The following is a 14,920-nucleotide window of genomic DNA, read 5'->3' as shown; positions in this document are numbered from 1 at the left end:
AGGACCCGCAAATTGCTCGGCGGCACCTCCAAACCCCGAGCGGGGAGGGGGTGGGGCCGAGCACTTTGCCAGGGCCGGTTGAGGTTCCCAGTCCGGCCCTGTATGCCGGAGTTTATTACCCCCCACCATGCCCCGCCCCCGCCCCACCCCACCCCACCACCCGCAGCACTCCCTCGAGAAGCTGCTACTGCTTGCCAAGGCCAAACATATACATGCAAATGTACACTTCATTTTCCTTTTTGTTGGCTTTATATGCAGTCTTTTAAGACAATGTTAAATGTTGTGTTCCATTAATGTTTCTACTACTGTATGCATCTTTGAAATGAGATATACCTAATAATTCTAACCCATCACACACATCCAAGCCACATGTATATAAAATCGGCTCCCCATTCTCAACATCTTGACACACAATTTTTATAGAAGCTATATTTTTCTGAAGAATTGTCATGGACTAGTATACAATAAGGAGGAACTAGAAGTGTACAAGGTTAAATTGAGCATTACAGGACACTGACTTCACTTGGCGACAAGGCCCGTTCCATTCCACTTCTGACACGGATCTGCCACTATCCTCCAACCATCACATATAATCTTAAATAGATTGTTTAATATAGTCCGTTTTCCCTACATTAGTTAGCAGCAGTGAGTTGGCTCTCAAAAGCATTTATGAGAACGGGACATATTTCTTACATGCCTTTGTAAATCAGCCCAAAATATCCAACTCACTATTAGTAATATTGCAGAGAGGGCACAGTCGTTTCTATTTGTAATAACTCTATGTGACTTTTGAATTCCTGTTTTTGGGGACAATTAAGAAAGGCATGTAAAAGTCATACTAGAGTACTATAGAAGCACTACTTCATGTACACCAAAATGCCTTTGTGAACAGACCCCCAAACATTTACTTGTCAATAAACCTTATATTACCCCCGGTGCCATTGCTATAATGGGTTGCTGTGGAAATTCTCTCCATGTTAACCTAGCTGCACTGGTCCACCTGGATTAAACCAAGAACTGCTCTCTCCGCACTCCTTATTGCTTTTGAGCCTCTAAAAATGGTAGCAGGCTGCCCTCTGCACAAATTACCTAGTTGGGTTCAGCCCTCTTGTATCCATCATGTAACCACATTCTCCATTCTCAAATTTCAGAAGACCTGTAAGTAGCACAAGGGAGATTCAGGGTGGAATGGTGTTCATCCTCCCAATCTTTGTCTATGCGTGCTCCTTTCATGTCAGAAATTTTATCCAACAGGATGTTTCCACCAAAAATGTCGCTGCTCCAAACACAATGATCAATGCACATTCCCAGACTGTTCAAGTCAAAAGCATTTTACCAGTCCACTGTCTTCTGTCACACAGTCTAAGTTCTACACCGTATAATAGAGTTGCAGGTCTGTCACAGCCATTCCGCCTTGTTCAGACCTTCTTTTCAATGTTTTCGAAGTAATCCTAGAATGGGCGGCCACTCAGATCACTGCTATTGTGATACTATTCAACTCTTTAAATGTTTTGCATGGAATCTCAGTGATCATTCCTTTTGCCACATAAAGACATCTCAGCAACATTATAATTTGGCATGTAACACCCTCCACAACAAGGATAATAACAGTTTAGTCAAGAATGTCTCTGAAGCACAAAGGCCTTCCATAACTCTAATTTGTTACTACCCAAGCTGTTCACAGGAACATGTTTGACACCTATGTCCCGATATTTAAAGTATACACTTTGTATTGCAGCCCAGTGTCACTCAAACATAAATGGGACAAGCAGGCCACCCCCTATCTGCACACCACTCCAAGGAAACAATTTCAATTTGCACCATTTTGTGACCAGGTCAAAGACCTTAGCAAAGTCATGATTATGAGGCTAAAGTAATTTTGACCCCAAACCCATCTATCAAGGCACAGCACAGAGTTCTCACCAATGGCTCCAGTACAAATGCAAGCAGGAGCAGGGTGACCAGGCCTCCTGTTCTGCAGCATCCATTTCTCCAAAATAATGTTGCCCATCCTACCTTTAGCAGTGAGGTGTATATTGATGAGTCTAATCCACTTGTCCCTCCTGCACAAAAACAATCTTATAGAGGTAATTTCCTCTTTCTTTGTGTGATGCTGAATGCATCAGGAATAGAAAGAGGAAGTAACAAAGAGAAATAAAAATATTTCTCTTCTTTACATCATCCTCTGAAGATGTCCAATTTCTGCACAATCCCATGTTTACTAATTTTAGTAAATCTAGGATTTTATGTTTGGATGCATGGAAACACCCACATGCCACCCATAGAACACCTGCCACTGCAGAATGTAATGTAATGCAGTGCAAGCTGCTGGGTTGCATTACATTTTGATACAAAGTCAGCAAAGGTGGTGCGAATCGCCTTTTGTGTGACTTAGTAAGTATCACTTAAGGACTTGCGATGCCTCATGTCAACATCACACATGGACAATGCAAGTCCTTGACAAATCTGGAGCAAAATATCGGTTAACTTTCACTATTCTGGACATGATAGCCTTATTTAATATTTCATTATCCACATTCAACATTGACAAGGGTCGATAGGAGGATTAGTCCTCTAGATCATTGCCCAGCTTGGAGATTACCACCATTAGTTTCTCATTCTTCAGGGCTTTGATGTATGCCTCCAAGACTTTATTGAACTACAACCAGAGTATTTCCTGTAAAACTCAGCTAGTATTCATACCCAGTTTCATATGTTTAATGGCCTCCAGAACTTCTTTTGGGGTCAGAAAAGGTGCTTCTAAGGTCTCTCTCTGGTTGTCAGTAAGGCGAGGGAGCAATGCGTACCTCAAATATCTCACTAATTTCTCACACTCAATCCCAGGATTAAGGTGGTACTGTTGGAATACCTGATTACGGTTCACTTTTGACACTATGTTTTTTTAGATGGCATTCAAACGTATATTTTGTTTGTCTTCTCTTTACCAAATAATTTTATTAGCCTTGTCTCCTCAGTACAGATGCTGCGTATAATTAGTATCAACAGATGTATCTAGACTATCTGATTGATACTTCTATCTGCAGAATCCTTATCTTTGTTTTCCCAGGCTGGATCCGGAAATGTTTGCGTGAGCAGTACCCCTGCACGAGCCGTGAGGTGGCTCCATTCGGCTCCACGCAACATTGCCGGCGTTGTTAGTGTCGGTTGTGATGTTGCAGTCACATATATAGGCGGTACTCAGACATGCGGATGTCAGTTCTTTTCTTTCCGTAACAGTTAAGCGCCAATCTGGAGAAGAGCTACACCTCTGTCTCCTTTTGACAGGCTTTTCAGATTTTTTGTTGAGCAAAATCTTTTTCTGTGAGTCGAGGGATGTCTTGTGGAAACACAGGATTTATACTATGTGGCGCCTGTCACCGTGCCATGTCGGAAACTGACCTCCACCTTGTCTGTCTCTGGTGTCTCAAGCATGACCATGACCATGACTCAAAGTCATGCTTGGACTGTCGAGCCATGTCTCTGAAGGCCTTGCAGTAGAGAGCTTTAATGCTCTTTGAAGCCTGGCTGTCAACACTGGAAAGCGAGACTCTGCAGAGATCCTGGTCCCAATCAAAGTAGAGTTCAGAGGACTCTCCCTGGAGCCCAAGTTCTCTTCCTCCCACTTGAGGTCTTAGAGACACTCGGGGAAGAGGCACGAGAAAAAGAAGAATCTAAGAAGACTTCATCTTCATCTCTGCTATCCTCCATCGATGAATTATTAATATTAAACTGAATTTGTAGGGCGCAGAACTACCCCAAGAGGTTTCCCGGATGAATGAGGTAAGGACCACTGAATCTCTTGGCATAGTTCTGCGAAGCTAGGGTCGACTTCACACCCCCTCCCATTTCTGGGAGCTGGATCAACCCCCGAAACCTCTGTTGAGCCTTTCAGCTCAGGGTGGTCAGAAGGGGCCCCATTGGATTCTAGGCCGTTGGATCCAGCCACGGGGCTGGTGGGGCCACATGGATACGAACCCAGATCCAGGATGAAGTTAGTCGTGCCAACGCGACCTTCCTCAGTGTCGGACCCAAAGTCAGTGCCTTCAGCGCCGCTGACACCCAACTACGGTGCCAGCCCCATCCTTATTCCTGACAATTCGGAATCAGACCTGCATGACTTAACGTCAACTCCAGTGCTTTCAGGACCCAGAGGTTCTATGTTGTTGCTTGGACTTTTTGATGACTTTTCAGGCATGGAAGATGACTGGGAGGGGTCTATGGACCCTTTAGAACACCAGGATGTATGTGTAGAACAGATGGAGTGGTACCAGTAACTTGGGGAAGCCAGTGGACTGGACACATCCCCTGATACTGGCATGCTCTCTCAACTGCCTGTGGCTACAGAGGAGTGGGCTTCTTATGCCATGGTGGTAAGGAGGGTAGCAGAGGTCCATGGACTGAAGTTGCCCTCAGTGCAGGTAAGGACTAATCTCCTGACTGAAGTGCTTCAGCCTGGGCCTTCCACCACTGAACCGCTATTGCCTTTTAATGGAGCACTAACTGATGTCCTCCTAGGCTCGTGGTCCAAGCCTAGAACATGGGCTCCTGTGAACTGGACAATTGCACACTGCCATCGCCCGGCTCTGGGTTACCCAAGGTTTTCTCAGCCAACACCTCATCCCAGAGAGCTTGGTGGTGCAGATTTCGACATCCCATGGTGCATTCCTGACCACTCCTCCAGATAGGGAATCCAAGATGCTGGACACACGGGATGAAAATCTTTTCATTCACCAGCCTGGCATTGCAGTCGATAAATACTGCATGCTTATTTGGCTGTTACTCGAGCTCTCTTTAGGGGGCGGTTGCGCAAGTGCTGCCACAGATCCCGGAGGAGACCCAGGCTGTACTCTCCCAGATGATGATGGATGGGAGAGATGAAGCAAAATTCACCATTAGGTGTTGTCTAAACATGACCGACTTGGTTGACAGAGCAGTTTCGTTGATGGTGGCCTAGGCTAAGAACATCTGGCTTCTCAGATGATGTTCAGGCTAATCTAATAGACATGCCCTTTGACAGATCTCGTCTGTTCGGATAGAAAGCGGACGTGGCCCTGGAGCACTTCAGGGAATCTCCTGCTACAACCAGATCCTTGCCCATTATAGACTAATGGGGTAACCCACTCACTGTCCCCGGACCTGGGTATCATATAGTATAGAAAACAGATGGTCCTAGACTCTTTTGACATACATCAAGTCAACGACGTTTATAATTCAAGTATAATTTGTTGCAAGCATGAAATCAGCACATGGTAACTATGCAAAACCAAGTCAGAACCAGCTGTAATGCTGGATTGGAAAAGTAAAGGAATCAATCCTTAGATAGGGGAACTAATCACCCAATTTGATCTTTCAGAGAATGATTACATCAACCCCGAGATGCTGGTTTGTCGCCCGTCAAGGTCCGGCCAGATCCTTAAGGCTCTCATTAACACCCATGGCCAGTCTCCCTTTCACCTCTTTCGTGGCAGTGGAAGGGGTTTACAGCTGCGCCAACTGTATTCCAGCCACTGCCCTGCGCAGACTTGCCAAGTTGTGCGAGGACATGGACATGGCTCATTCCGACATCGGAATGGAAGCCAGAAGTACTCTGCCACCCAGCCCTCGGCAGCCTCCAAGCACTCCTAGTTTGAGACTGCAATGCCACTCTGCTCCGGTTGGAGGGAGAATCCATAACCATCTCCTCCACTGGAGGTCTATAACATCTGACAAAGTGGGTCTTGCAGATCATTCAGGAGAATTAGTCTCTGCCTTTCTTTTCCTCTTTCTATTCCGCCACTTCAAGATGGCTAGTGGAGGATCATCTAACTTTACTCCAAGAGAAAGTTACAGCTCTCCTGACCAAGGGGGCTATAGAGAGGGTTCCGATTTCACAAGTAGGCAGTGGTTGCTATTAACGCAACTTTTTGATTCTGAAGAAGAACAATGGGTTGTTCCCATTTAAGATCTTTCGACCATCAATCTCTTCCTGAAAAAGGAGAAGTTCAAGATGCTCACATTGGCTCAGGTCTTGTCTGCCCTAGACTAAGGTGGCGGGCTGGTAGTGTTGGACTTGCAGGGCGCGTATTTTCACATTCCCATCCTGCCAGGCCACAGATGTTACCACAGGCATTTTCAGTTTACAGTGCTACCTTTTGGCCTTACCAGCGCCCCTCAGGTGTTCACCAAGGTGATGGCAGTGATTGCAGCTCATCTGCACAGTTAGGGGTTTCAGTCTTCTCCTACCTCCACGAATGGCTGTTGTATGCATCCTCGCCCCAGGCTGTCGTTTCCCACCTCCAAACTATGGCAGAGATCCTGCATTTGCAGCGGTTCTCAATAAACGTGCTGAAGTCACACCTGACTTCTCTGATGCTCCCTGTTATCTGAACTGTTCTGGACACAGTGCGGTATCAGGGTTATACTTGTGAGCAACGAGTCCAGGATATTCAGGTTATGATACCGATGTTTCAGCCTCTATCCTGGGTTTCGGTAAGCCTGACTCTGAAGCTACGGGGTCTCATGGCCTCCTGCATCCTGTTGGTAAAACAGACCAGATGGCATATGCTGCATATGCGGGCTCTGCAGTGGGACATAAAGTTCCAGTGGACGTAGCATCAGGGGAAACTCTGTGAAATGGTCAAGTTCTCAGCGGGAACTGCGAAAGACCTGCAGTGGTGGTTGACAAACCGTGATTAGGTCAGAGGCAGACCCCTTTCTCTTCCCTAACCAGATCTCATAGTAGTGAGAGCTGTGTTACTCCAGGGATGGGGTGCCCATATGGGAGAGCTGGAGATCAGGGGACATTGGTCTCCAGTGGAAACGGGACTCTACATCACTTTGTTGGACCTTCAAGTGATCAAGTTGGCATTGAAAGCATTTCTTCCTTTTGTCAAGGGAAAGTTAGCACAGGTGTTCAAGGACAACACCACCGCAATTTGGTACTGCACCAAGCAGGGCAGGATGAGGTCATGGACCATTTGTCAAGAGGCTCTTCATCTCTGTACATGGCTGGAACAGCAGGCCATAACCTTGGTGGTTCAACACCTGGTAGGTTCTCTAAAGACCAGGACAGACAAACTCAGCCATCGATGCCTAGTGGATCAGGAGTGGTGTCTCCATTCGAAGGCAGCGCAAGGTGTCTTTCAACAGTAGAGAGAGCCATGGTTAGATCTGTTCGCCAACAAAGAGAACGCGCAATGTCAGCAGTTTTGTGCGCTGTTGTTCCAAGATGGTGGTTGTTCTGTGATGCTTTTTGTCGTGAGTGAATCACAGGCCTACTGTACGCCTTTCCACCCATACCACTTCTGTCCAGGGTTCTCAAAAAGATCAAGAATGACAGGGCCCAAGACATTCTTGTGGCTCTGGACTGAGCAAGGAGAGTCTGGTATCATGATCTTCTAAAAATGAGCATCGATCCTCCAATCAGGCAGCCCCTTTGGGAGGATTTTCTGTTGTGCTATCAGGGAAGGGTCCTCCACCCGAACCTCTCAACTCTCCGCCTCCATGCATGGAGATCGAGTGGCACAGTTGATAGCTTTCAACCTTCCTCCTGAAGTATGTGAGGTTATTTTGCCTGCCAGGCGGCCCTTCACTAAGACGATGTACACCTGCTGTTGGCAAAAATGTGTGAAATATTGTACAGTAATGTCTATTGACCCTCTTTCTGCTTCTCTTTCTACTATTCTTTTCATTCTTACCAATGCCCAGCAGGGCTCTACGTTCGGTACTCTCAAGGGTTTAACTTTCTGCTCTGTTTACTTTCTTGCGGCTGACAGACCAACCCTCTTTGTTTAAATCTCCTATTGTAAATAGATTCTTAAAAGGGCTTGTACATATCTTTTCACCAATGCTCTTTTTCATGTCACAGTGGGACCTTAATGTGGTTCTCACTTTTGTTATGTGCGATTCTTTAGAGCCTTTGCATAATTGTCCCCTTCTGGCTGCTTACCATCAAAACACCTTTTCTGGTGGCAATAACATTGGCTTGGAGGGTGAGTGAGTCTCAGGCATTGCTATCCAAGCCTCCCTATATGATGATCTTTGGAGATAAAGTGATGCTTCACACCCTGGCTTTATTTTTGCCAAAGGTGGTGACCCCATTCCATCTGGGTCAATCAATTACGCTGTCCACCTTTTTTGCTACCCTGAATCCCTCTATAAAAGAGAAGCATCTCCACTGTCTGGAACCGAAAATAGGATTTTTGTACTACCTTGCCCACACAAAAGAGTTCTGGGTGGACAATCAACTATTTGTGGGGTACGTGGGAGCTAAAAAAAGGTTAGGAAGTGCAAAAGTTGACTAGTTCTCGCTGGGTCGTTCTCTGCATTAAGATACCCAACACCCTGGCTAAAAAGCAGCCCACTGAGGGCTTACGAACTCATTCACCAGGGGGAAGGCTCCAACCATGGCATCGGCTTGGAGTGTCCCAGTCCTGAACATCAGCCAGGCAGCAACATGGGCAACTTTTGACATGTTTGACAAGTACTACTGCCTGTACAGTCAGGTCCGCAGGGATGGGCATTTTGCCCATTCAGTCCTGCAGGACTTCTTACTGTGAGAAATCTGTCCGCTGTCCACTGCCAGGATGGTGTGGCTTCTGTAACACATTATCTGGTAGAGACAGTATCTAGCTGCACATTCCTTTCAGACCCGTCCATGTCCCCCTTCTCTGTGGATTCATTTGTAAGGGCTAAGGTTGTTCCCTTTTTCAAGGTACTAGTTATGACTCACACTCAAGTCAGTCACTTCATGGCTCTGCACTTCTGACATGTAAAAATGAAAAGTACTGATGTCCACATGCCTGGGTTGCACCTATATAGGTGACTGCGATATCATAACTGACGCTAACAACGCCGACAAATTCACATGGAGCTGAATGGAGCCACTCAATGGCACGTGCAGGGGTACTGCACACGCAAAGTTTCTGGATCCAGTCTGACGCATAGGAAATTCAAATGTAAGGAATCTGCAGCTAGATATTGTCTGTGCCAGACAATGCTTTACCAGAGGTAAGTAGCTTGTTCGTCTAAAGCTAGCCGCAACTCATGTACTGCCTTTCCCTTAGTGCTGGCGCTAAATTTAGCTGCCTAGGCCAACTCAGGCACCATTGCACCAGAGTACAAGGATGCATGCGTTGCAGGGAATGATTGTTCATGTGCAGGAAGGGACACCTTCCTGCAAAAAAAAAAAAGAAAAAAAAGGCCTGTCCGACTCTTATAGCAAACAATGTGAAATAGCGCACTCACAAACATGTTAATCCATTTTGTGTGGTAATACACCATATTTCACATTTTGTAAGGACGTTGGTGCCAACTAAAAGCTGATGGTAGAAAACGGGTGACACGTCACACCTATAATTATTAAATGTAGGAAGGTGAGAGGATGTGACGTAACGTCTAGAGCTGCTGACTTTGGAACTGTGATTCGGGGCAAATCATGTTATCTCCCCATACCTCAAAAATGAATATGAAGTTGTGTAATGTGACCATTGCTCATGTAAACCGCTCCAATGCCGTCGGGTTGAGTTTACGCTATTTAAAATCTGCAAAACAAAATGTACCCACACTGTAAATGTAGGATGATGGTGTAACAAAATACACATTAGTCTAGATCGACAAAATAGTTGGACCAAGCCTACATTTTGTAATAATTCCCTTTCTCCTCTTCCTTTTTTCGGCAGGCCAGAGAAGGAGAACTAGCCATTATCGACAGAGTTCTGGAGAATCCCGGTTTGACTTCTAAAGACTTTCAAGATTGGAAAAATACATATTTTGAACTTTTCTTGGTAATCTGCCACAGCAATTTGTTGGATGACTCTGCACACGACTCCTCTTCCGACATGGAAGCACTTATACCCTCCTTAACACACTCACACTCTTTCATTGAAACGCATGTATAAATGTCTTCTCCTTGGTGCACACGCTTGCCGCTCTTGACCCAAGTGTATAAGGTAGTTTTTGGATCGCTGTGTGGGAGGTCTGGTAAAACGATTTTCCTAATTGTTGCTGAATTGTGACGTAACTCTTCTTTGGTCCTGATGCAGTTGTCTCTATTGATGCTACCAGTGCACTGCTGTGTTTCAATTTTGTGCAGACAATATAAAATGTGATATTAAACAGTTGAATATATATATATATATATATATATATATATATATATATATATATATATATATATATATATATATACAAAAAAAGTATATGGATAAAGATATATATATATATAGATATATATACTTGGAAGCTAGTGACCTTCAGGGAATAAACTATAAAAGAGAGCAGCAATTTAATGTAGAAACTTTATTGAGTCTCCATGCCTTGAAGTATAATTTTGTAATATATATTATCAACATTGTACCCTATTTTGGGTGATGGGGGCATTGTTTTAAGGTTGGGTACTGGGAGAATAAAAGCATTTGTATATTTGTTGAAATGCTGTAAGAGTTTTCTTAAACATAATGGCAAATGCTAAATGATGCAATTATATTTTTGATGATGTATTATAGTATAAGCTAAAAATCACAAACTATGAACTGAGAAAGCAGTAAACTCAGAAAATGAAAAGCACATTAAATGTGGGTTTTTGGTTTACAGTGTTTCTATGAAAATTTCAGGTTATTGACATTTGGACTATATTCAGAAGTTCACATGATGAACATTAAATATGATACAGTAATGTAAAATGTGGAGTTTGCATGTGGAATTTAGCAGTCTCTTTTGCAGTTCTAGGAAATAGCTATGCTTGCCCGGGACATATTGGCTTATAAAGGGAGAATTTCTGACAGAAGGGGCCTGTGATATCTTGAGAGAATGGTGCACTGTGCAGTAAGGGTATGCAATATGTCAAGTCTCTGAGCACCTGTTGAGGTAGACTGCTCTGATACAGTAAGGTAATTTATCAGTCAATGTATTTACTTGATAGTTTTTTGTAAAAACATGATTTTTACAACCTACAAATGGCTATAGGTGTCCTACTTATCCTAAGTTTCATACATATGAACTTCTGATGTATTCCCAAATGCTGTTGACTAGCCATCCAGTTGACCTGCAATACGCTTGTTCCAGATCTCATGATGATCCAATTTCCCTTAGAACTGTGTCTAGAAGATTACTTATTTGATTGTATTTCTGTGACGAAATTGATCACAATACCTTATCATTCATATTAAGAGAATGCATTGTGCTCAAACCAATTTTTAACACTGTAGTTAAAGTGTAAGTATTATACACCAACAAACTTATTGCACAAGTGTTCTCCGAATTGCAATGTCTTTCCTTCAAACTTCACAGTACGACAGTAGTTCTTCTAAAATCTAGCTAACAGCCCACACCTACTCCTCAAAAGACCTTTGCCCCATCCTTCATTGGCCTGAAAAACAACAAAAACATGGATCATACTAGTTAGATAAATTTACAATGATTCACAAAGATGTGTTCCATTTGTCAAAGAATCTCAGGGAATCTTTAGTACAGTTCATCCAGTATTGCAGCTTCATCTAAAATGCACACTGAGCACAAATGTAGAGATGATACGTTTTTACAAAGGCATTCTCATGGTGCAATGCAGCACAAAAATGTAGAGCAGATTTACTGTCCATTATTTTTTTTAAACCTGAGCATAGTGTGAACATTATTAAGTTTCCCTTCATACTGCATAGTGCACAAGTATTTGCAGTTTCTGGTGCTGACAGTCCAAGTAAAACACTATCTTACAGGAAATTATGTTGCGCTTAAACCTGGAGGATTACAGTCAGTGAAAGAGTCTGGAAATCTCAGGCTGATTATTAAATGACTTAACCCAAGTATGAGATTGTTAGCTCTATAAGAACACTATTGATTGCACTCAACTCAGAGCAAAGCGTGTATTCCAGAGTTTGCTCCAGACAATCTACTGTTTAGTGTCCGATAGAGCTGCACAACATATTTTGGGATGAGCCCTGCATCAACTTGGTGAACATGGACCTGTTGGCTCCTTTACTTCAAGGAGCTAATAAAACATAGGTTCCCTGCAGATCAAATATTAGTTTACACAACCTTGTATCAAAGAACAAGACTTTATCAATACTGAACAATATTTGACCTAGACCAGCATTTCTCAAGTTAAAAGCCGATTTTTGGCCGGTTGAGAAAGTCTGAGCAACAAAGATGCTTTTAAATTCAGTGTTTATCTTGTCATATATGCTGGTGCTTCAAAGACAGAGGTCAAATGTCAGGCTATGTCTTCTGACAAATGGCTGCTTATTTCTTTTGTTATGGGATTGGTTTCCACTTCTCTTTCTCCGACTGCAAAATGAGACGTGTTTTTAAGTAAATTATATGACAATCTTGCTGAAGTACTGGAAGTGTGAAAGGAAAGGCTGTAGGATGTCATTTTTTGCAACACACAACAAAATGTAAATACCTGTAAATGAACTGCATGCATTCAGAAGTTAGGAAATCAAAAATGAAATAGATTTTATTAATTCTGAAGTGTGCTGGAAAGTGAGATTTTAATAGGATCAAAACAAATCAAGATACTTTACCGGTGATGAAAGAAATTGAAATTTTCACAGAAATCCGATTTCCACACATTATTACTTGTATGCTATATAGTTTTATTAATATATAGTATGAGAAAATTTAGTGGCCATTTTAACTGAAAAATGTGCTGTCTGTAATTAACAATGTGCTACCACACAACGCTTTAGTTACATTCAAACATCGCCCTGCCTCACGTCCATTAAATGTAGGTGGGTCACAAAAGTGTGTTGTTCTAATAATTGAGTCCTGGTGCTAAAACGTTTGGGAAGCACTGACTCAGACACACTTTGTTATGGTGCACTACTTCAAGCATATCAGCATGTGATAAAAAAAATATACTGCCCCTCCACAATCTTTGCTTCCCAAACTCTTATAAAGAAAACTTGGCATGGGAGATCTGTGCATTGTGCGGCCTCCTTGGAACAAAAACCTTCGTAATACTTTCTCTGCGATGGTAAATTTCATTCTGTCATCCTTCCACAAGCTCAAAGAATCAATAATGGCAATCCATTTTTTGTGCCTGGAGGATCCCATTGGGTCCTTTGGTGTCACACTTTGTCTCTTAAAACCTTGTAGAGAATTCCCACCATGCGACCAATGGGAAACCATTTCACGGTCTGATCTACTTTAAATATGTGATATCATACCCAACGTCTATTGTGCCTTTTAAACATTAAGTGTCCTGGAATATGCATGTCTCCCTTGTAGATCACCATATCCTGCCTACGTTGACTTGCCATCAGTATATTCATTTAACCTTCTGGGCAAAACAAGCTTCAAAACACAACTAATGGTGATACATTTTGCACTACAAGAACAAAATGGCAGATTTGGGATGCTAGTAATTTTTCAAAAACGCGTATTTTTGCAAAAGGAAATTTTGCGATTTTCGCAAATGAAATTTCGCGATTTTCACGCACTTCTATATATATAATCACACAAAGAAATGTGAACTGTGTGGGCCGTATCTCCACCTGTTCTAGACCTATTAGTAAATAGTTTGGGTAAATAGTTTTAGTACTATGGAAAATATAACACTGTAAAAATCCAAAAACCAACAATGGAACCTCTCTAAAAAGATGCTATTAAAAATGTGATCTTACAAGAGCAGTGCAGGTCAAAGATGGAAGGCTTCCAGTATGTAAATTGGCACTTACGGAATTTTCTTGTCATTTATAGTGCGAGTGACACATATTGATTGGTGTGGGTAAAGTTTTTGTAGTTTTTTTTCGTTATTTTGGCATGCTATATTTCAGTGCTGCTTACCTTGTGTTTTGCTTGCTACATTTAGGAGGCCACAATATGGCTCAATTCTCAAGCAAGCAGAAAACAGGGCTCCTGATCTCCTGCACCTGCGAGCTCTTGTCACCGTCAGCATTATAATATTGCCTGTACAGCTCAGTGATTGTACTTTCCTTCACCCAGAGCTCGGATATTCATGGGAGGAGCGGAGATCAAGGAATCTTTTTTTTTTTTAATTACATCGAGAATGCAAATGTTTTTGCAAACTTTGCACACGTGTACAGAGGAGTGCCTACCTGCAACTCGCCGGAAGCAATCCTCAACTCTCCAAAGTGGTTGACAAATCATGTGTTAACGTTTGTATGAAATTCTGGCACAAGTATACTATTTTTATCATTAGGAAAAGAGGTACCTGTTTGTATAAAATGGACATTTATTAGCTGCATGGAACTCCAACTTGTACATTAAATTTGTGAGGATTTGTATATTTCTCATAAAAGAATTGAAATGCTTGACTTGAAATGACTTGTGCTAATGTACCAAGCATTAAATTGAGAAAATTGTTATTGTTTTATTTCAACAAATAGTGAATATATTAATATAATAATATCTTTAGGATAGGCGTTTAGCAGACTGTTTTGAGCTGATAGTATGTCAATCCTAAAAGCAGATTTAAATACCCATCTGTTGCTATGCAACAGGTATTCTGACAGCAATCTGCAGAATTAAAGGAAACTTCCATTGTATCAATACAAACCATTACGATTTGTGTTTCCGTGCACAAAATGCCGAATTGATGTATGGAAGTAACATCGCAAGTCTTCCAATGGGGAGGATGCCTTTCCTTTTAGCTACTTCCTCCTAGCTCCCCAGCCACCCACCCCTTCCTTCCCCTCCTGCGCCCCTACACTCTCATCTGGAACAGCCCTTCAAGAATAAGAACACTGAAAACCCGAGTCAGACGCTTTGAGCTTTTAAAAAAAATATTTTACTTCAGGGAAGGGTACATTTTTTGCTCAATTATTCACAAAAACGTCATGCAATAATGTGTCTAAAAGACTGGTCTTTCCAGAGAGTTCCAAACTCGAAGCAAAACTAACGTTTGCCTGCCATCTGGTGTCTAGCTGCAGTAGCGCAGGCAAACATTAGTAATTGCTAAGTATAAGATCAGTCACGAAAG

At 42.6% G+C, this 14,920-nt stretch overlaps 1 protein-coding gene across 2 annotated transcripts in view; it reads left to right on the top strand.

Annotated features, from left to right (window-relative positions):
* Window positions 1-10,090, top strand: part of CNKSR2 (connector enhancer of kinase suppressor of Ras 2) — a 1,535,139-nt gene extending 1,525,049 nt beyond the window's left edge. The window contains exon 22 of one of the 2 annotated variants that reach the window (XM_078656116.1): window positions 9,660-10,090. In XM_078656116.1, the coding sequence (XP_078512242.1) occupies window positions 9,660-9,878 (219 nt within the window). In that variant the 3' untranslated portion in view covers window positions 9,879-10,090. The remainder of the gene's footprint in view (window positions 1-9,659) is intronic. The other variant, XM_078656115.1, reaches the window with a different exon arrangement.
* The last annotated feature ends 4,830 nt before the right edge of the window (window positions 10,091-14,920 follow it).

The sequence above is a fragment of the Lissotriton helveticus genome, chromosome 8 (assembly GCF_964261635.1).
Source record: "Lissotriton helveticus chromosome 8, aLisHel1.1, whole genome shotgun sequence".
NCBI lineage: Eukaryota > Metazoa > Chordata > Amphibia > Caudata > Salamandridae > Lissotriton > Lissotriton helveticus.
Note: the sequence above shows the minus strand (reverse complement) of the source record. Positions and strands in the feature narration are given on the sequence as shown.